This window comes from Ahaetulla prasina, chromosome 15, assembly GCF_028640845.1.
Source record: "Ahaetulla prasina isolate Xishuangbanna chromosome 15, ASM2864084v1, whole genome shotgun sequence".
In the NCBI taxonomy this organism is placed as follows: Eukaryota; Metazoa; Chordata; class Lepidosauria; order Squamata; family Colubridae; genus Ahaetulla; species Ahaetulla prasina.
The window spans coordinates 948,602-971,093 of record NC_080553.1 but is presented as its reverse complement, the minus strand read 5'-3'; the positions used below and the strand labels follow the sequence as shown (position 1 = coordinate 971,093).

General features: G+C 41.7%; 1 protein-coding gene across 1 annotated transcript in view; it reads right to left on the bottom strand.

The window, feature by feature from the left end:
* Positions 1 to 3,205: 3,205 nt before the first annotated feature.
* MED15 (mediator complex subunit 15) overlaps positions 3,206 to 22,492 on the bottom strand; it is a 55,359-nt gene continuing 36,072 nt past the window's right edge. The window contains exons 13-19 of the mRNA XM_058158298.1: positions 8,991 to 9,125; positions 6,574 to 6,637; positions 6,178 to 6,244; positions 5,638 to 5,798; positions 4,703 to 4,869; positions 4,400 to 4,498; positions 3,206 to 3,937 (exon numbers count right to left, since the gene is read on the bottom strand). Of these exons, the coding sequence (XP_058014281.1) occupies positions 3,801 to 3,937; positions 4,400 to 4,498; positions 4,703 to 4,869; positions 5,638 to 5,798; positions 6,178 to 6,244; positions 6,574 to 6,637; positions 8,991 to 9,125 (830 nt within the window). The 3' untranslated portion in view covers positions 3,206 to 3,800. The remainder of the gene's footprint in view (positions 3,938 to 4,399; positions 4,499 to 4,702; positions 4,870 to 5,637; positions 5,799 to 6,177; positions 6,245 to 6,573; positions 6,638 to 8,990; positions 9,126 to 22,492) is intronic.

Genomic DNA, 22,492 nt, shown 5'->3' with positions numbered 1-22,492 from the left:
ACCCAGAAGGAAAATGGCCACTCGGCAGTTTGTTCCAAATTTAGTCCTAGCTAACAGATGTGGCTAACAAATATATAAAATGATATACAGCAAGATTGGGGAAAAATCTGACAAGATTTGGAAACATCTAATAGGTGCATCTTTCTAAAAAATGTATTTGGAATTGAAGTTCCTCACTGGAATTTATGAAACGTATTAAATATTTGAAATTAAATTTGAAAGCATTTTGTGTATGTGTGTACACACACACACACACATATACAGGACTTGCATGTGAGACATAGTATTCTAGGGAACACATTCGTTCTACTGAATTTGCCTCAAGGTTTAAAGACTGACAACTCTTTGATCTAGAAATCTCTTTACTTAACATATTCACATTTTAAAGTATGAAATGATTTTGTCTGTTGGGGGAATTAGAGTTTCATTCTATCTAGATCATTCTTATTGGTTACCTAAATTTGATTAGATTTAATTTTTAATTTGAGCCCTCTTTTCTGGTAATTCAAGAAAACTGAAATAATTGTATTCATTTTAAGCTCCTTTTTTTGTACTGTGGAAATGTTAACATTTTGTTTCCATGGTTTAACACATATTATTGTTCTGTTTCCATATTTGTAATGACTTGAGCTTTTTGTGAGAAAGGAAAGGGAGTGATGGTGACTGGCCCTCTTAGATAGTCTACGTTTTTGGAGTCCTGACTTTGAGAGCCTCCTGGAGGCTGTGATTGACACTTGCCATCGCTAATCCTGCCCTGCCTGACATTGCAGAGACGCTGCTGTCTACGATCGGAGGATGTCCCCGATGTCTGTGCTTCATCCCCCAGCAAGCCAGAGCAGGGCTGGAGATGTGAAAATCCCGTCTGCGTCTTCCAACCCCTTCTTGGTGAATGTGCTGCCTTCCTACATGCGGAAGCCCCCCAGCCTGGAGGAATGTGAGGTGGTGATTCGCCAGCTGTGGAACATTAACCACATGCAGATGCAAGAGGTGAGGCCTTTGCTCAGTAGTGGTGCCAAAGATGCGCTGGGCAGGAAGGGCCCTATGAGAGCAGTTTTCTCCTCTCTTCCTGCAGCTGATGTACTTGAGATCATGCCTGGATGATATACACAAAACCAAAAGAATTCCTGAAGATTACATGTTAGCTGGTCAACTTGGGTAAGCTGGCTCTGGAGATGAAGGTTGACCTTTTTCTGGCACTAAGGGAGAATCTGAAGTCAGCCTTGTGCAGCTACTTCCCCCCACCCCATTGAGGGGGCTGATTAATGAGTGTCAATTGCCTTCTCAAATTTTAGAAAATACTCCTTCCTCTCACACAAATCTCGGATCCTAAGAAGACTCTTGTGGTCTCGGAATCCCCAGGTTTTTTTCCCCAGGGTCCTGAAGAAAACAGGACCTCTTCTTCTCAAACAAGAGAAGTCAGATGCCACTTCTACTTGCCCTGTAACGGATTCTGCTTTGCTTCACAGAGTCCGAGAGAACCGACCTGATTGAGCAAAGCCTTGGCTGATGTTCTGGCCAATTCAACCCTCCCTGGTCCTAGTTCACTCTTGTTCTTGGACTGGGAGGGAGACGCTGGCCTATCCCACCCCCCCTCCGGGAAAATCCATAGCCAAGGAGAGGCTGGAACTGGATCCAGCCTATTTACCACTGCCCATCCTGACTGGTTCTTGTATTGGAGCTGAACAGCCTTGAGACACCATGTGAGCTCCAATGGTTAGGGATCCCCCTGGATCATGTTGGCTCTCTCACAGTAATTTCCATCGGACCTTGGAAAAATACGGCCACTGAATTCTCTTCCTGGGAGTTGTTTGGTGATATCAGGGTGAAAAGGCAGAGATTGGGTTCTGCCCACTTTGAAGCTAAGTTCAGGGCAGGGCACACACACAATGCATGGGCTGCTTTGTGAAGTACAGTGATTGTTAGCTTATCTTGATTGTTAGATCCTTGAGGGAAGAACGTGCCCCCCCTCCAGCCCACCTGAGCCTCTCATGGTCTCTGGCATTCTTTGCTAGCTCTTTGAACACCTCATTCAGCCAGCTGGATGGATCTCTCTGCCAAGGGGCCAAGCAAGACGCCTCCCTTTGGGAACTAATTAACTCTTTCATTTAGGAGCCAGGAGAGCACGAAGCTGCCCAGAGTGAGGAATGCCCCAAAGAAATGGTAAGCAGCCCCCTTTTAATATTTCTCCTTTATTAGGGTTATGAAGTTAAAATTCTCCACTGTGTGCTGAAATATCTCAATTCAGCAATGGAAATACTTCCAATTCTGGTCTTTACTTTTAGAAAAATACCAAATGTAGGCAATTAAGATCATAGAAAAACATCCAAATCTGTTTTGACTACATCTGGGCAAAACGAGACACACTGCTATACTTTCAGCCTCTTGGAAATATTAATTTGGCAGTTTAAGAAAACTTCAGACCTTAAAGTAATGGAGAAAATTTGAAACGGAGCTTGGTTGCTTGTTTGGAAGTGTGTACCTGTATGCAGGTGTGTGCTCGGTCTGCACAGCGGAAAGCAGCTTTTGACCAAGTCTTTCTCTTTCCTGGTCCAACTGGCATGTTCCAAGACATGTTAATGCTGACATCAACCCAGTATCTTTGATGTAACCCCAATAAAAATGTATTTTTGAGCGTTTTCCCTTTGTTGGCTGAGAGAGGCCAAGAGAATAGTTGCTTTTGCTTTGAAACGAGTCCTTTACAAGCCCTTAAAGGAAGGCAGCCCCCTTGAAGTCTCCTCTAGGCCATCAACAGGCCTGCTTTGTTTTCCAGCCGGATCCTGACCCCGCTGCCCGCTGCCGAAAGAGCTGTGCTGCCTGCCCTGAAGCAGACGCTGGGGAATGCCTTTGCCGAGAGGCAGAAGCGAGCACAGGCCGTTCAGAGGAACAGGCTGCACAGGACCGCCCTGTAGCCAGGAGACCTGCGCAGCTGCCGGCTGCCTGTGGGACCCCCACGGGCTGCTTCCGAGGCCTTTTCCCCTCACCTGAGTTTTATTAGACTTTGTATGTATGCTGACTTTCATGCTCACTGCACTACAGCCAGCCACAGTTATAGTGCTTAATTGCTAAGACTGCTTTGCCTTCAAAAGCAGCGGTCGCCTCTGTCTTCAGTAGCACAGTTGGAGGCCCAACACAGGCGAGCCTGCTTAGATCAAAGGGATTTGTAAAAAGGTAAACGTGAGTTGGCAAAAAAAGGCTGAGTGTTAAATACTGTAACAATAGATTTATTACAATAAAACAAATGCAATGATTCATATCTGAAAGATTGCGCCTGTTGTACTACAATTAATCAGCATCTTGCAAAGTAATTACTTGAAAATCTTCAAAATGGCAGAGTGCTCAGAGATCGACAGAAGGGGCAGCACCTGAGATGCTGTCTTAACAATGCCAACGTTCGGAAAGGCAGAGAACTGTGTCCAAACAGTCCCGTTCCTGAAACTGAAATGTCAGAGACATCAGCTGGAGTGCTGAAAGCAGGAGCTTCTGCCTGAACCCGCGGTCCCGATCCTTGGCAGATCCCCGCCAGCCCCCACTTGATGCCTTGTGAGAAGCAGAACGCAGTGGGTCCTCCTGCCGACCGAGGGCAGGGCTGACGCTGGACCAGCTGTCCCTCTTTCCACGCGGGACTGAGTTTGCTTTCCCAAGCTCTTCTCTACAAAGGCATTTTTAACCCTCCCCTGAAAACTGTAAATTCCCATGGGCGTCAAGAGCCTGGCCAGCCGCCAAAGGCAGAAGCAGCACAAGCAGGCAAGCCAGATCCGAGCCCACGAAGCTTCCGGTGCCCAGCTGGCGAGATTGGCCAGTCAAGCAGCAGACAAGCAGGCCTGCCGGATGCTCTGGGCCCAGGTGTTGAGGAGGGCAGTGACTGAGTGCTTGTCCGGCAGCTGCAACAATTTGGACATCATGTAGCGATACACGGACTGCAGGAAAGGGTTTGCTTCTGCAAAGGGAGACAATGTTACAAGAAGAAATAGTATAAGTTCTCCTGCTTGAGCAGGGGGCTGGACTAGAAGACCTCCAAGGTCCCAGCTTTATCCTATCCTATCCTATCCTATCCCCTATTCCTATTCTTCTAATCTCTATTCCTTTTAAGAGGCACAATGGCAGACTGTGCATTGCAGTGCCCTGAATAATCAGGACTAGAAACTCCGACAGGCTGTTCTTCCTCTTATTGCTTCCTTCTTTAAAAATAAAGCATTAATCTGTTGGAGCAATTTCTTTGCCCAACCTGCTCTCTGCCCCACTCAGCACCCCCCCCCCATCATACGGATTCTGAAAGAAAGTCTTTGGCTCAGCAATGGGATTCCAGGATTTCCCCCCACCAGCTTATGGTGTAGCCATAACGGGGGTTCGAAGCACAGAGGGAACCAGGCAGCCCGAGTGCCAGCCGCCAACGCCCTACCGTATTGCTGAGGGTTGTCAATCCAGAGGGGGCTCTGGTCTGGGTAGTCAGCCGGGACACTGAGCTGCAGCGGCGGGACGCTCGGAAGGTTCTTGTCATCTGGAACCAGAGGTGCCATGTGATGTTGTTTGTTTGTTTCTTGGGGGGGGGGATATTGCAAAAACAACCTGAAAGCTTTTTTGCACATCAACCCTTCTTTCTTACTCCCCCCGTCCCCAAGTCGTCCCCTACAACCTCAGCTGCCCCCTCTCGGAGGGCCAGACCCTGCAGTGGGCTCACCCCACAGCTGTCTCTGCCACTCACCTATCTTGCATATGAGATGGACCGTGCCATTGTTGCTGCAGTGGGCGGGATCAAGGTTCACAAGGAACTTGGGGTTTAATCTCGCCACCTCCCCTTGCAGAACATTTGGGATGGTCTGCCTTTCGTCGTCTTCGTACTTCCGCTTCCGCGGGGAAGGCACCGGAGTCCTGGGCAAAGAGAGGCCCATCCGGACAACCAAATATTTATGGCTGCATCTGGATGTACAGCTAGTCCTTGACTTACAACAGTTCGTGAGGACCCAGATTGTTGGGGACTATATGCTGACTCGGTAAACCACTTAGAGAGGGCTGTAAATCGCTGTGAAGCGGCATATAAGTCTAGGCGCTATTGCTATTACTGACCTTTCAAAGTTATGATAGCACTGAAAAAAGTGACTTATGACCATTTTTCATACTTGCCACCATTGCAGCATTCCCATGGTCATGTGACCAACATTTGGACGCTTGGTGACTGGCTCATATTTACGAGAGTCAGAGTGTCCCAGAGTCACGTGATCCCCTTTTGCGACCTTCCGGCAAGCAAAGTCAGTAGGAAAGCCAGATTCCCTGAACGACTCTGCTAGTAACTTAGCTACTGCAGTGATTCATTCAACAACTGTGGCTAGAAAGGTCGTAAAATGGGACAAAACTCACTTAACAGCCGTCTCACCTAACAATGAAAATTTTGGGCTCAATTATGGTTGTAAGTCAGGGACTATCTGTAAAGGTAATTAAGCAGATTTATTTGATTTTTCTTGTTTTTAATTAAGAGAAGGCCTGCCAAGTCCTGGGAGCTGAACAGGACATGTTTTTAAGGTCACATTTATGCAAAATGTGGCAAATTCCGAAGGATTCTCAAACGCTTCAGCCCGGCTGCATTTCCCAAAACCTTCCCATGGCTGGAATTTGCTTAAGGAGTCGAAAAATGACACCTACATGATTGGGGGACCATGGATGGCGGTCACGGCTGGCATGAAAGTTCGATACAGGGAATGATTGAAGACCGGTGAGCGGATATTGGCAAGGACGGCATCCAGCAACGGTTGGCACAAATATTGCTGCTTTGTGGCAGGTACTGCAGGGGGAGGAGGGGTGGGCTGGCATACAACAGAGACACCAATTACCTGCACATAAACCAAGCACCTCTTTTGCTCCCTCTACCTGCTCAGGTCCTAAACTTGGCAAAAAGAAGATGGCAACTGAAAAGCCAAGTCTGTTTCTTCACCCTCTTTCTAGTGATTAAAGTTCAGACACTCTCTGGAGACCCGTCTTTCCCACCCACGTCCACACAGAAGGGAGTAACTGGGATCAGATGGGAACCTTTCCAATCAGGTGGTTTTCCACCAGCTGCCTCAGCCATCATGTTTTCACCTGCAACTTCAGGGCCTCACCGAGGGGCAGAACCCGAGGCTCTGAGATAGGCTGCCATATTATGGGATATTAGAAAGATGATAAAATCCCCCTCCCTTCACTTACCACGGCCATGTCGTTCTTGAGCTTCTCCAGAGCAATTTCACATTTCTGCAAAGTTTTCAGAGGACAGCTAAGAAGGAAAGAAGGGCCTCTCAAACTTCCCTCTTGGGGAAAAGGGGACCGCACAAACATTCCTCGGATCAGGATGTTTGAGTGGCTGGGGAAGTGAATGTGGCCCCCGTTTCTTGTGGGGCTGAGAAGAACAAAAGCTGCAATGGGGCTGCTAGTCACTGAGAACACCTGTGCGATGCTGAGACCGACCGCACATTGGGGGCCCGTAGCCATGAGGGGCAGGTGGAAAGCCAACAGCAGAGCCCCCCTCATGTGCTTCCTTGCAAGGGAGGATCCCCACGGCAGCGGAGACTCACGGAGAGAAATGGGCAACCGCCAAGAATTTACCGCTTCTTAGGATCTGTCAGGATGTCCAGCAGGCTCTTCATCTTGCTCAGGTCCTTCTTCCTGTCTGAATGGGAAAAGGCACGGATGCCCAAACCGTCAGAAGAAAACAAGGGGGGGCCATGACTATTGGGTAGCCTTCCAGTCTTTTTCCTTCACTCAGAAAGAAAATGTAGAATTGCCCCAAACACAACAGCAGCCAAAACATAATCCCACCATCGAAGAGAAAAACCACCAGCTCCAGCACCACAAAAGATCAGATCGTCACTGGGACTGAGATCTCCCTTGCAGCCGGCCAAGATGGTGAAGAAGCCAATTTTTTTTTTAAATTTGCATTTATATCCCGCCCTTTTCCAAAGACTCAGGGCGGCTTACACTATGTCAAGCAATAGTCTTCATCCATTTGTATATTATATACAAAGTCAACTTATTGCCCCCAACAATCTGGGTCCTCATTTTACCTACCTTATAAAGGATGGGAGGCTGAGTCAACCTTGGGCCTGGTGGGACTAGAACCTGCAGTAATTGCAAGCAGCTGCTGTTAATAACAGACTGTCTTAGCAGTCTGAGCCACCAGAGGGCCCTATAAATTTAGTATCTGAGTTTGCAAGGGTACAACTGCAAGAGTGCCATTATAATAAAATTGTGAAAGATTGCAACAAAGAAAAAGGGACACGGTGGTGGCTGAAGAGCAGTCAACAGCAACTTACATAAACCAGGTCAGAAAAAGCAAACTAGAAAGCTGTCTTATTTATGACTCTTTCAGCAGCAGCTGGCAGAAAAGACGCTCCCCCCCCACCCTGCAGAGGCCAAGATGGCTGCAAGAGGCTGATGGCTCCCTCATGGGACCTTGTACATGTTCATCTCTGCAGCTCTCCAAATAACTATAGTCCAGCTTCTTCCTCTTAACCTCCCAAGCTGAAGAATATCTGACAATGAAACAGGACACGGCTGAATGCAGGCCTATTCTGCAAGATCCCCGAGTAAAGAGTCTGTGATCTCAAATCACCAATAGATGCTCTCAAGGGACCCAGGGACCTTTCAACGGCTGTTGAAGAGCAGCCACACATCCTGCCCAGGAGCTCCTTCAACCGCTGGTGCGGGAGGTCAGGGGTTTCAGCTGTTCTTCTCCCAGCCTGGACCTCCTGGTGGAGAAATGTCAGACTGAGCGGCTCCCTTGGGAAGGGAGAGTGGCCACAGCTGAATCTGGCTGCCTGAAGAATTCTCTGGAATCCAATGAGAATCCAGGAAACTGACCCCTGGGAGTTGATCTGCAATCTCTGGTTTACCGAGTGGTTGAGAGGCGGCTTTTCTAATGTATTTGGAGCTGGGCGTGGCCAGATTCAATGGGACCTCAGAGCCCACTTCCCCATTTTGACAGTTTATCACCTTTTAGCAGAAGACAAACTTTCTTCAGATACGGTTAAGCATTTCTGTTGGGATTTTTCCAGTATTTCTCTGGCTATAATATAAAAACTGCCGACATGGATTTTGGGATTTGCACATTTAGCAAGCAAGAAAAGAAATGGATTACTGCCTTTTTTTAAGAAATGAGAGAACTTTTTTTTTAATGGATGGAGCTTACCTATGTCAGGTAATTCCGGGCTCCAATTCCACAACAGATTTGCCACAGGTGGAACTGGAGCCTGGAATACCTGATAGTGGCCTTGTGGGAACGTTTTCCCCCCATCGCCCCTGCGCTGATTGGTCTGGATTAATTATATAAAGGTAACTAGAGAAGTTTCCTATTACCTCCTTTTCCCCTCATTGCCAGATGAAATTTATGTTTTGGCCACTGGAGGGCTGCCTTTGACTAAGGGGTGTTGACTGTCATGGATTTATAAGCAAAGGGTGCGCTATTGACCATGGCTGTGAAAAAAAATCACAGCATCAAGGATTGGATGAAATTGCATGTTTTAGATTCAGGTTTGACGAAGTTCCATTTAAACTGACAAAATTTATAAAGTCTAAATTTGAGACTCTGGCAAAGCAAAATGACAAAGTGAATAAAATGGATGATGCTAGGCCAAGTGAATGACAGGGTGAACTTTTTAGAAAACAGTGGAAATCACTTTTGCACTTTTCGCTTGAAACTAAAATAAATGAAACTTTAATTTTGGGATTTGATTATTAAAACTGTTTACAGATTACAGAAATATTGTATATTATTGAATTTTAAAGCAAAAGGTTACTGTTTTTTTTATTTTAACTGTACTGAAGAAAGTCAGAAGTTACTCCATTTTCTTTTCTTTATTCCTTGCACTCTCCCCCATTTCTTTCAATGTTTTTCTCTTTTATAGAAATTCAATAAAGTGTGTATATGTGGAGAGGGAGGGAGGGAGGGAGAGCAAGTTCTTCTCCCACTCCAGTTATTGAAAGGACGGGACACACACACAAACCCCAACAAAAAAGAGCCAGACCTTCATTTTTGTCAATCTTGTTGATCATCCTGCGCAGAGGCTCAATGTATTTGGACAGCTGCTTGAGCTTCTCCAAGTACTGCTGCTCCTCAGACTGGCTGGAGCTGGCCGGGCTCATGACAGAGCTGGGGTTGCCTTGGGGGACAAAAAGCAGCATGTTCAAGGGGGGGGGGTGGCTTAGCAGAGCTCCCCCCTCCCTTAGCTTCAGGTCTTGAGGATTCAGGAGCAAGAGGAAGGGACTGACCTCATCCTCATCAGCCCCATTTGCCACATTCAGCCCATCGAATGCAGGCCAGAGCTCCCCATCACACAAAGCCAGATGCACAAGGAGAGACATCAGGTAGAAAGTTAAAGTGAGTTTCATTTACTTTCAGTCAAAGTGAGGTATTAAATAAGATTAGTCTCCTGTCACTAGGTGATACTTTCCTCCTCGTATCATGTTAAAATACAGTTTAGCTGTAACTTCAGGCAGCTTACAGAAGCGGGAAACTAACCAAGTGCCAGGGTTCCAAGTAATACCCCCAATGAAAGAAAACTCCCAATGCATGTGTTTCCTCAAAGTTCCATTTTATTAGAGATGTCATATTGGCACATCCAGGAAAACCCAAATCTGAAAGCTTCCGGGTTTTCCCCACCCAAAAGAAAGTCCAAATCCATTCCCCTGCACCCACATGTCCATCACATTGTCCAATCAATGCACCGTCCCAAATTGGAGATGCCTCCCACTCACACCCCTCCAGGTGCAGGGCAGAGTGGCTTTGACTCTCAAAGAAAGGAACGTTATTTTGACTACCTATCTCCCCAGCTCCATACAATCCCCTCTTCCAGTTTCCTACAGCACTGAATGGGGCAGGCCTGAAGATCCAATGTCCAAAATGGCTTCCAGGCCTGACAGGCCACCCCCTCTCATCCAATTGCAATGAGATCAAGAGAGCAACATAGGGAGTTAACCACTATCACCTAACACCTCTTCCCCCACCCTCAGGGGGACCCTTTGGCTTATCAGAATACTTATCATGGAATTGCTTCAGTAACCTGTCTGCTTTCAAATCCCAGCTTTTAACCAAAGTAGCTTCAGACAAAGGTTACCCCTTCCAATGAACTACTGTAATCTCCCTCTAAATAATCTAGAGTCTAGGATTCGTTTTACTTCATAATGGGTTTCCTCTTGTACCACTATAGGTTTAGGAGATGATCAGGTCTGTGGTCTTAACCTTGACCCAACTGCTGGTTTCAGCAAGCTGTAATGGAAGACAGGATGTATTTTCCCTAGTATATGTGGGAAGCTAAGCTGAACTGTCACTGGGTTAATCACTTTCACTATGGGGAAGGGACCTAAAAACTTAGGACCTAGCTTTTTACTGGGCAGCTTCAGTCTTATGTACTTGGTTGACAGAAAAACCCGATCTCCCACAGAGAGGCTGGAGAGATTGGTGTTTGTCCGCTTGCTTCTTATATGCTTCCGCAGCGTCTGCTAGCGCTTTCTTTGTATTCTCCCACCATTTTTTCAACGATTTCATCCAGTCAGTTAAAGTCATGGAGGAGGGTGGTTCTCTGGGCAGTTTGGGCATGGGGACAAAATCCATGCCTCTTGTGACCTGGAAAGGGGTCAATCCAGTACTGCTATGCACCATGTTCTTGTAGGCCATTTCTGCAAACGGCAACAGGTCCACCCAGTTTTCTTGTTGGTAATCCACATAGCATCTTATAGGGTATGGCTCCGCTTCGTGGAGAGCAGCTATGATTTAGCTGCTAACTCCCTAGTCAGTAGAGCTGTCAGGACATCGTAAATCTGGGTCCGACAGCTTGGAATTCTCTCCTTCGGGCAAAGAAGGAAAGATGAGCATTCAGGTTTGAAGTTGAGATACCCTAATAAGCTTCTAAGGCTTACGGGGAGTTCTCCTTCCATAGCCTGATAAGCTCCTGGCTGGGCGAGGCTTCTGCCTTTATGGCGGACAAACGAAGCGTCCAATTTCCACGGCTGGAGTTGATTTATGATGGACTGTAAAGTGGACGGAGCAGAAACTGGAGTTTTAACACTTGTTTGTAAGAAGACTGCAAGCCCCTGAGGATATATTTGCTGCGAAGATAGGAGAGAAGAAAGCAAATGGCGGTTTTGTGGAATGTGTGTATTGAAAACGAAAGTTAAAGCTAACAGCTAGTGTCGAAATAGAAGATATATAGGAATGATTAAATGGAAGAAATGAGAATCTTATGATTTATATTTCTTCTTCTTCTTTGGGATTATAGTGATTTAGAAGAAAAGTTTTTTTAATTTTTCTTTTTCAATTTTTTTTTTCTTCTTCTTGGTCCATTATCAAGCTATATATATATTTTTTAAAATGGGTTTTTAAGCAAATAGTGCCAAAAGTCATTAAAAACTTTGAAATTTCCTCAGCTCAGATTCAAAAATTAAAAGAAGAAATCAAAAAGGAATTAAGAAATTCTTTACAGGAGTTTTTGGAGAGTCATTTTTTAGAAATAGATCAAAAATTTGATGAAATAGAGAAAGAGATGTTGGATTTTAAGGAAGTGGTGGCAGAGCAGAAGAGGGAAATGAAAATGGTAAAGGATGCAATTGCACAAATATTGAGCTCTTGTATTCAGATGGAGGATGATCTTGCAGAAATTAATAAAGCTAATTTAGAGTTGCAAAGGAAAACAGAAGAAACTCAAAAAAATCAAAACAATTGGAACTTAGATAATAAGATGGAAGATATACAGGCAAAGGTAGATAGGGCAGATGAAGAAAGAGTAATATTACAATATAGATTAATGGAATATGCTATAAGGGTGAGGGGGTTGAAACAAAATAGGAAGGAAAATTTAAAGGAGATTTTTACGCAAGCCTTTGCTCAGATAAAGGGTGTGGAGCCTGAAGATTTTGAGACTAATATTGAAAGAATTTATCGTGTTAATTCTTGGTGGGCAAGACAAAATAGAGTACCGAGGGATGTGGTTATTTATTTTACAACTAAAAAGGTTAGGTATGAAATTTTGCAAGCCTTTTATAAAAATAAATTTCAAATATTGGGACAAGATATAAAATTGATGAAGGAAATTCCTCCTAAAATGTTAAGAAAGAGAAGAGAATTTGCTTTTTTAGTGGATGAGTTTAAGAAACATCAGATATATTTTAGATGGGAAGTCCCAATGGGTTTGTCAGTGAATTTTAGAGGCAGAAAGTATTTTCTTAATTCCGTTATGAAAGCGAGACATTTTTATATTAATGTTTTAAAGAGTGGGAATCCTTTGTTGTTAGATGCTAAGTTAATTGGTTTGGAAATGATGGAAAATAGAATGGGAGAGGGGAGGAATGTTTAAGATGTGAATATGATGATTATGGTTAATTTTTGGAATTGATTTGTTTAGGATATAAATTACAGGATTTTTGTTATTTGCTATTCGTATGGTATAAATTTATGGGATGATATTATTCAATTGTGAAGGATGGAAAGTGAAGTTTATGAATTTAGATAATGTGGATGTAATGATTTTAACTGCTTACTGTTATATTGTGGATGTAGTTTAAATGATTATTTATTTTAAATGATACGTTTATAGATAGTAAAAGTTACGAAGTTAACTTTGGAAATACTATATTTGAGAGATTTTATTTGAAATGATATTTGATTGATGGAGTAGTATTGGAAGATTGGATATTAAATCTTATGACAATTGAAGAAATATATAAGTGATGAAAATTTGAATTTGAGAAGCTGGATTGTAAATTAAGAAATGGACTTACGAAATTTGAAGGAATATACAAGTGGCTGAAAAAAAATACTGAACTTTAGAAGATGGACTAATTTTTAAAATGGACTGTAAGAAGAACAAACATTAAATGTTATGGCAATTGAAGAAATATATAAGTGATAAAAATTTGAGTTCGAGAAGATGGACAGTAATTTGAGAAATGGACTTAAGAAATTTGAAGGAATATACAAGTGGAAAAAAAATTGAATTTGAGAAGATGGATTAATTTTAAAAATGGACTGTAAGAAGAAGTAATATGTGAAGTTGGTATTGCTTCTCTTCTTTTCTTTTTTTTTTATTATTCTTTCCTATCTTTTTATTTTTATTGTGAGGGGATCTAAAGTTTTAAATTTTTAAAGGTGGGAGGTTATGTATATTTTGTATACGTTAGTTGGTGATTGTTGGTCATAATACCCGGTATTTGCTCTGGGAAGTCGGGGGGGGAAGAGGGAGGAGGGGAAGGGAAATGATACATGGATTGATTATTAATGTACAGTAATTTTGAAGATATGAAATTAAAATTTTTAAATGATATTGGGGATGCTCGACTGCCATTTCAGGAAGAAAAGGAGAGAGGAGTAGAAGGAGGGAAGAAAGTAGGTAGGAATGAGTAGAAGGAGGAGGGAATAAGAAGGTTAGATAGGGTGGAAGAAGGGAGGAGTGGAGAAGGAGGAGAGGAAGTAGTAAAGTGAAGGAGATGAGGATGGATGGGAAAGTAGTAGAGGGTAGAGAGGGAGGTTGTGAAGAAAGGAAGTGGCAATCGGGCAGGCCTGAATCAGTAATAAATAAAAATTTAATGATTAATGATGGATAATAGTTTGTACATAAATATGATGTTGGAAAATGGAAATAAAAATTATTTATTAAAAAAAAAAAGACTCTCATATAGAAATATCCCCCCCCTCCCGCCCCCAGTGATTAATGGATTTGAAATTTTAAGAGTGAGGTGCCTTCCTGCTCTCCTTTTAATTTTCAGACATCTGGATTGTAGATGACAAAAGCCGTATGCTTGTGAAATAAGTGTGAGGAACATGGTCATCGAGATATTGCACACTGGGAGCAAAATCAAAAGAGTCCTCCTTAGTCAGGTGCCTTCCAAAGGTGCTGGGATTGCAGTTTTCAAAATTTCCAGTCTGTAGGACCAGTTTGATGATTTCTGATTTAGATTTCATGCATTGCATTTGTTTATCCGCGCTAACGACATACCAAGTGGAAAAAGTTCTTTGGACCTTAAAAACTGTTCTAATCTTATAATATATCAGGTAACACTAGAAAATGGTTTAAGGAAACATTAAATATGAATCCATTTGCAGCAATTAAAGTTTCAAATGGTTGCTTTGTCTCCAAGTCTAGAATAGGAAATAATTGATCTTTTAAAGCAACAGATGTATGGTGTTTTATTGTTACCATTGATATGACATGCATTTTCTTTTTTCACAAAAGCTGTCAAAGAGGAGAGCTTTCTAAAAAGGTCTTTTTTTAAAAAAAACTTTGTTTTTTTTAAAAGTCAAATGCAAAGAATCTCATTACATGCAGCTACCATGAATAAAGTTTTATATCATGTTATTTTTTAACATCTTTTGGCCAGTTAAGATGAGCTGCATCCTTTTTCACAAAAGTTTTTCATAAAATCCTTTTAAAAAAAATATATTAAAGCTTATTCCAAGGTAAAACACAAATACAAACAAAAATTGAAGTTAAAAAGAGAGAAAGAGATAAAAAGGAAAGAAAAAACATAGTGACTTCCAACTTTTTTCAGTGCAGTGAAATATAAAAAGAATTACAGCCTCAGCTTTGCATTTCTAAATATTTCAAGCCATTTGTACAACAATAAAATCATTGTAATCACATAGCATCTTATATATTGTTCCACCATTGCATTCGCTCGTTCCGCCACGCCATTCGTACTCGGATGGAAAACTGAGCTAAGTCCTTGTGTAGATCCGACCAATCTGAGGAATTCTCTTCAATATTTAGCGATGAATTGGACTCCTCGATTCAATATTACCCGGCAGGGTATTCTGTGCAGTTGGTAGACCTGCTTGATGAACATTTTTGCCAGCTTCTTCGCAGAGGGTAATCCGGAGCAAGCAGTAAAAATAAGAAAATAAGTTGATTACTGTCCAAATCACTATGTTTCCCCTACTCTCTAGGAGTTCGACTATAAAATCCATTGTGATTTCCTCCCAAGGTCTGCTGGGGATCGCTACTTGCTGAAGGAATCCAGGGGGTTTTCCTGGTCTCATCTTCATGACAGCACAAGTGGCACAGCTTTTTACATAGTCTTCCACATCGGCTTTCACCTTTGGCTACCAGACTTGTCTCCTAGCCAGATGTAAGGTTTTTAGGAAAGTGACTGGCCAGCTTCGAGTCATGACTGTCCTGTAGCACTTCCATTGTCATTCTAGCAGGGATATACAGCTTGTATCCCTTCCATGCTAGCCCATCCCTCATGGTCAAGACGTCCTTATTGTCAGTGAGCCAGGGGTCAGTTGGAAGTGTGGTTTTGAAGGCTGCAGTCAACTTATCCTGTGCAGGGCAAGGGGTAGGTCTGGCTTGGCCTCTGGTGGTGACTTTTGTGGCTTGTTATGTGGGAGGAATGTGTGGACAACTTCTTCTCGGCGGCTGTCAAAATTGTGGTTTTTTGACAAAGCGTCAGAAAGTAGGTTTTTCCCTGCAGGAATGTACTTCAGTTCGCCTGAAGTACTGTGCCCAATGGATTTGTTTAGGAGACAGTTTTCTAGGGGTTTTCAGGGCCTCGAGGCTTTTGTGATCAGTCCAGACCTCGAAAGGTACTTCTTTGTCTCCAGGAGAGGAGGGCCCAGCAGACCATGTAGGCTTCTTTTTCCCAAATGGCCCACCTCCTCTCGGTGTCGGTAAGTTTTTTAGACACATATGCACAATGTAGCAGTTGTCCTTGTGGGTCTTTTTGAAGGAGTACAGCAGCTACGTCTACGTCACTAGTGTCAGCTTGGATGATGAACTTCCTTTCTAGGTCTGGATGTTGGAGGATCGGTTCCTCTGCAAAGAAACCGATTTAACTTTGAGAAGTTTTAATTTCTCAAAAGCTCTTTGGCAATCCATCAACCAGGCGAGGGGTTGATTTGGCTGCGGCTTGTTAGGTCGGGTTCCAATTTTCAGCAGTTCTGTCAGGGGGAGAGCTACTTCGGCGAATGTAGGGATGAATTGCCTATAAAAGTTGGCAAACCCTAGAAAGCTTTGAAGTTGCTTGCGAGTGCATGGGGGCTGCCAGTCCAGCACTGCTTTTACTTTCCCAGGGTCCATTTCCACCCCCTTGTTGGATATTCGGTAACCTAGGTAATCTAGGGAGGTTTCATGGAATTCACATTTTGACAGCTAGGAGTTTTTTCAGCACTTGCCGCACCAGCTTTACGTGTTCTTCAAGGGCTTCACTGAATATAAGAATGTCGTCTAGGTAAACTATGACCCCTTTTGTATAAGTGCTCACGTAGCACTTCATTTATTAGCTGCATAAAGACCGCGGGGCTCCTTGCAAGCCAAATGGCATGACTCTGAATTGGAAACTGCCAAGTGGGCAGTTAAAGGCAGTATTCCATTTGTCGCCTTCTCTGATTCTTATGTGATAGTAGGCTTCTCTCAAGTCTAGTTTGGTGAACACCTTGCCCTTGGCTAAGTGATTTAGCAAGTCCTTCATGAATGGCAAGGGGTAGGTGTTCTCCAAGGACAGGGTGTTAATTCTGTGAAAATCAATGCAAAGTCTCACCACCACCACCCCATCTTTCTTTTCTTTAAAAAGTATGGAAGCTGCCACTTTGGATTTTATGGTTGGATAAACCCCCGCCCCATATTGGCATCAATGTTATTCTCCAGATTGGCATTGATGTAGTTCTTGCATTTCCTTAGGGATCATGAAATACACCTTGGGTTTTGGCAGCTTGGCTCCTGGCACAAATTGTATTGCATAGTCTGTTGGATGGCCCAAGGGTTTTCACACTGGTTTTTCAGTAGCCAGCTCCCTGTAGGGGTTGATCTCTAGATCTATGGCTACTGCATTGTTGTACCAAGCTTGTATGTGATCTGGGACCGCAAGCTTTTCGGAGTTCTGGGCTTTCTTGAAGGTGTGGATGAGTAGGCACTCTGGCCAGTCCCTCAGTTTCCCGGCCAGTCTGCAAAACTCCCAGATTAATTCCTTGGGAGGTTGGCCCGCTTGCTCCAGAGCTTTGATTTGGGCCTCAGACTCCACTCTGTGGGTCATGTCTTCGATGCGGGCCTGCATTAGTTGGACAAATTCATTGGCATCATCCAGCTCAGGAGCTTCCTTGTCATGAATTTCCACTATCCACTCCGATGCTTCACCCTTGTTCATGCCGTCTGCGATTGCAGAGATCAATTCACGATCCAATGGGTATTGAGTCCCATACTGGTCGATGAAAGCCCAAACTCAGTTGAGGAAGTAGACTAGCTTTCCTGGGATTCCATCAAATGTCGCCCTGAATTGGGACTTCCTGTTGGCTCCGCTTCGGTTATGGCGGTCTTTTTTAGACTACTAACCCCGTAATCTGTAGAGCTGCCAGGACAGCATCAATCAGCTCTCCAGCAGCTTGAAAATCTCCCCCTCGGGCAAAGAGAGAGATGAGCATTCGGGCTGAAGTTTGAGCCACCCAGAGAAGCCCCAGAAAAGTTTCTGGAGGCTTGAGGGGAGTGCTCCTTCTAAAGCCTGAAAGAAGCTCTGGACTCGGAGGGCATCTGCCTTTTGGCAGAAAAAAACGTAGCGTCCAATCTCCGCGGCAGAAATGGATTTGTGATGGATTGTAACGCTGATAGAGCAGAAACTGGAGTTCTAGCATTTGTTTGCAAGAAGACTGTAAGCCCCTAATAGAGGACACATTTGTTGCGAAGATAGGAGAGAAGAAAGCAAATGGCGTTTTGTGGAATGCAAGCAAATGGCGATTTGTGTATTGGAAACGAAAGTTAAGGAAATGCTTGTTAACAGCCAGTGTGAAACCAGGAGATATACAAAAAGATACTGACTATATGGAAGAAATGAGAATTTTATGATTTATATTTTTTCTTCTTTGGGATTATAGTGATTTAGAAGAAAAGTTTTTTGAATCTTTCTTTTTTAACCTCTTTTTGTCCCTTGTTACTGGGTAGGTTATATATTTTAAAAAATGGCTTTTAAGCAAATAGTACCAAAAGCCACTAAGAACTTTGAAATTTCTTCAGTTCAGATAAGAAAATTAAAAGAAGACATCAAAGAGGAATTAAGAAATTTTTTACAGGAGTTTCTGGAGACTCATTTTTCAGAAATAGATCAAAAATTTGATGAAATAGAGAAAGAGATGTTGGATTTTAAGGAAGTGGTGGAAGAGCAGAAGAGGGAAATGAAAATGGTAAAGGATGCAATTTCACAAATATTAAGGTCTTGTATTCAGATGGAGGATAGTTTAGAAGAACTTAATAAAGTTAATTTAGAGCTGCAAAGGAAAATAGAGGAAATTCAAAAGAATCAAAACAATTGGAACTTAGATAATAAGATGGAAGATATACAGGCAAAGGTAGATAGGGCAGATGAAGAAAGAGTAATATTACATTACAGATTAATGGAATATGCCATAAGGCTGAGGGGGTTGAAGGAAAGTAGGAAGGAAAATTTAAAAGAGATTTTTACGCAAGCTTTTGCTCAGATAAAGGGTGTGAAGCCAGAAGACTTTGAGATTAATATTGAAAGAATTTATCGTGTTAATTCTTGGTGGGCAAGACAAAATAGATTACCGAGGGATGTGGTTATTTATTTTACAACGAACAAGGTTAGGTATGAAATCTTGCAAGCCTTTTATAAAAATAAATTTCAAATATGGGGACAAGATATAAAAATGATGAAGGAAATTCCTCCTAAAATGTTAAGAAAGAGAAGAGAATTTGCTTTTTTAGTGGATGAGTTTAAGAAACATCAGATATATTTTAGATGGGAAGTCCCAATGGGTTTGTCACTGAATTTTAGAGGTAGAAAGTATTTTCTTAGTACAGTTATGAAGGCACGACATTTTTATATTAATGTTTTAAAGAGTAGGAATCCTTTGTTGTTAGATACTAAGTTAACTGGTTTGGAGATGATGGAAAGTAGAATAGGAGAGGGGAGGAATGTTTAAGATGTGAATATGATGATTATGGTTAATTTGTAGAATTGACTTGTTTAGGATATAAATTATAGGATTTTTGTTATTTGTTATTTGTAAGAGGCTCCAGTGATGTCAGAGAGGCTCCAGTGACGTCACCCTCCTGCTGGGTGCTCTAACAGAGCACTTCGTCTTAGAAGATTGTAAAAGTCAGTGAAACAGAAAAAAAATCACTGTTCACTGAGCTTAGCATAACCTCTGGGTGAAAGAGGTTATCAGAGTTGTGGGAAAGTGGCAGGTCTGACAGGGGGTTTGCTCTCAAGAGCGAATTTTCCTGGATTTATGACCCCACCGAATTCCACTCCCTCCAACTTCAGCACGCTCCTGTTTTTATCAGGAAAAGGAGAGGAATGTCGCTTCTGCTCTAAAGGACTTATTAAATTGATTGATATTCTAAGCAGACGGAATTTCACAAGCGTTCGATCTTTGATGTAGAATCAACACGGCAAGTACCGACTCCTTTTGAAACTTGAAACCTTTCTTTGTCTTTGATTAATTGACTTTTAAAATGGCGTCTGAAAGTGAAAGTAAAATTTTAAATACGATGAAGTAGCGTTATTTGTGGATTGTTACAAACGGAGTTTTTATACTGAAAGGAGGGAAGGAGAGTTATTAAGTTTGAATTCCTGATTCTTTTGAAGACAGAATGGCAGCTAAACCTTTAAAGCCTTCTGGAAGAAGGGATCTGAACCAAGTCTTGAGGAAATATTGAAAGAACAATTAAAACTTTCTGAAGATAGGCAAAAGAGATGATGGAGAATTTTAATGCAAAAATAAGAGAAGATATTCTTATGGCAGTTCAAGGACTGAGTAAAAAAATTGAAGGATTGGAAGTGGAAATGCAACAGATCTCTCAGTCAAATAAGCATTTATAAGACAAAATGAAAGGTGTTCAGAAAAAAGTGGATCAAAATGAAGATCAGGTTGTGATATTACAATATAAACTTATGGAAGGAGCTCTTAGAATTCGTGGTATGCAAGAAGAGCGTGAGAAGACTTAAGAAAAATTATATCAGAAGCATTGGCTGAATTTATTGAAGTGGACCCCAAGAGGTAGCTTACCAAATTGATAAAATATATAGAGTTAATTCTTGGATTGCAAGACAGAGAAAGCTTCCTCGGGACATTGTGGTTATTTTGTGAAAAGGACTATGAGAAATCAAATTCTGCAAGTTTCATATCAGACAACTTTAAAAATTGGAGAACAGGAGTTGAAGGTGTTGAAAGAGATTCCTTCAAAGATGTTAAGAGACAGGAAGGAATTTGCTTTTTACACAAGAACTTGAAACCTTTCTTTGTCTTTGATTAATTGACTTTTAAAATGGCGTCTGAAAGTGAAAGTAAAATTTTAAATACGATGAAGTAGCGTTATTTGTGGATTGTTACAAGCGGGTTTTTTTATACTGAAAGGAGGAAGGAGAGTTATTAAGTTTGAATTCTTGATTCTTTTGAAGACAGAATGGCAGCTAAACCTTTAAAGCCTTCTGGAAGAAGGATCTGAACCAAGTCTTGAGGAAAATATTGAAAGAACAATTAAAACTTTCTGAAGATAGGCAAAAGAGATGATGGAGAATTTTAATGCAAAAATAAGAGAAGATATTCTTATGGCAGTTCAAGGACTGAGTAAAAAAATTGAAGGATTGGAAGTGGAAATGCAACAGATCTCTCAGTCAAATAAGCATTTATAAGACAAAATGAAAGGTGTTCAGAAAAAAGTGGATCAAAATGAAGATCAGGTTGTGATATTACAATATAAACTTATGGAAGGAGCTCTTAGAATTCGTGGTATGCAAGAAGAGCGTGAGAAGACTTAAGAAAAATTATATCAGAAGCATTGGCTGAATTTATTGAAGTGGACCCCAAGAGGTAGCTTACCAAAGTGATAAAATATATAGAGTTAATTCTTGGATTGCAAGACAGAGAAAGCTTCCTCGGGACATTGTGGTTTATTTTGTGAAAAGGACTATGAGAAATCAGATTCTGCAAGTTTCATATCAGACAACTTTAAAAATTGGAGAACAGGAGTTGAAGGTGTTGAAAGAGATTCCTTCAAAGATGTTAAGAGACAGGAAGGAATTTGCTTTTTTTACACAAGAACTTAAAAAACATCAGATTCAATTCAGATGGGAGGTGCCAGTTGGACTGACAGTATTCTATCAAGGAAGGAGATATAGAATTGACACTGTTTTAAAGGCAAAGTTTTCTTTCTACAGTTTTGAAAGTCGAAATAGAAGTGATAGAAAAACTTCAAGAGACTCAAGAAGGCGTGGTGATCCAAGAGCCTTTATTGCTGCCAGTATTAGAGGAACCACAAGAGCAAAGGGTGACAAGAGGAGCCCTTAAGCGTAAAGAAGAGCAACAGTCTCAAAGTAAAAGTCAGGATCCCAGTATGGAAGCTGTGGGAGGAGCTAGACGGAAGATACCGGAGGAGGAGCTTTCGTTGTCTGCTTCAAAGCTTCAGGAGGCCAGTAATGGCAAATAGAATCTTGTCATGGAATGTTAATGGCTTGAATTCAGCTCAGAAAAGAAGGAAAATATTTCACTACTTGAAACAATTTAAAAATGATGTGATTTGTTTGCAAGAGACACATATAAAATTATCAGACCAAAAATATTTAATTAATTCAAAATTGGGTAACCATTTTGTTGCATCAGCTTTGGAAAAGAAGCATGGAATTGTTGTATATATCAGGATATATACCAGCTAAGTTAATTGAGGCAGATATTCAAGGAAGATTTATTGCTATTGAACTGGTGATAGATGCAAAAAAGACTTTGCTGATAGGTATTTATGCACCTAATCAGCAACAAGAAAAGTTTTACAAAATGTTACATGAGAGGTTGACCCTCTGGGATTATAGTTCGTTTATTTTATTAGGAGACTGGAATGGAGTAATTGATACAAGAAGGGATAAGAGAACCTCCTCCAAGAAGATACCTATACATGCAAAATTACCAAAATCCTTTTTTGAAATGATGGAAGACTTTGAGTTTAGAGATATATGGAGGTTACGGAATCCAGATGAGAGAGATTTTACTTTTTTTTCTGATAGGCATCAATCTTTTTCACGTATTGATTTTATTTTAATTTCTAATGACTTGCTTTCTAGGGTGAAGAAAACGAAGATATTTCCGAGGTGTTTAACTGACCATAGCCCAGTATGGATGGAATTATTACAAGGGAAAAAAGGTGGTAGAACATGGAGGTTGAATGAAAATCTGTTTAGATATGAGGATAATGTAACTTATTGTAAGAAACAGTTAAAAGAATTTTTTGATTTTAATATGTACAAAGGGACACCTATAGGAACTGTGTGGGAGGCGAGCAAAGCGTTTATTAGAGGGATATTGATTTATTGGACAATAGGCAAAGGAATAATAAACAAAGGCAGCGAGGTATTTGGAAGAAGAAATTCAAAGGAAGCAACAGTTATTAATTCAAAACCCACAAGATCATAAACTTAAAGAGGCTATAAAAATATTACAGAGTCAATTTAATATGTTAATGGCAGACCAGGTGGCAACGAATATACAATATGCTAAACATAATACCTTTTGTAATGCAAATAAACCTGGGAGATGGTT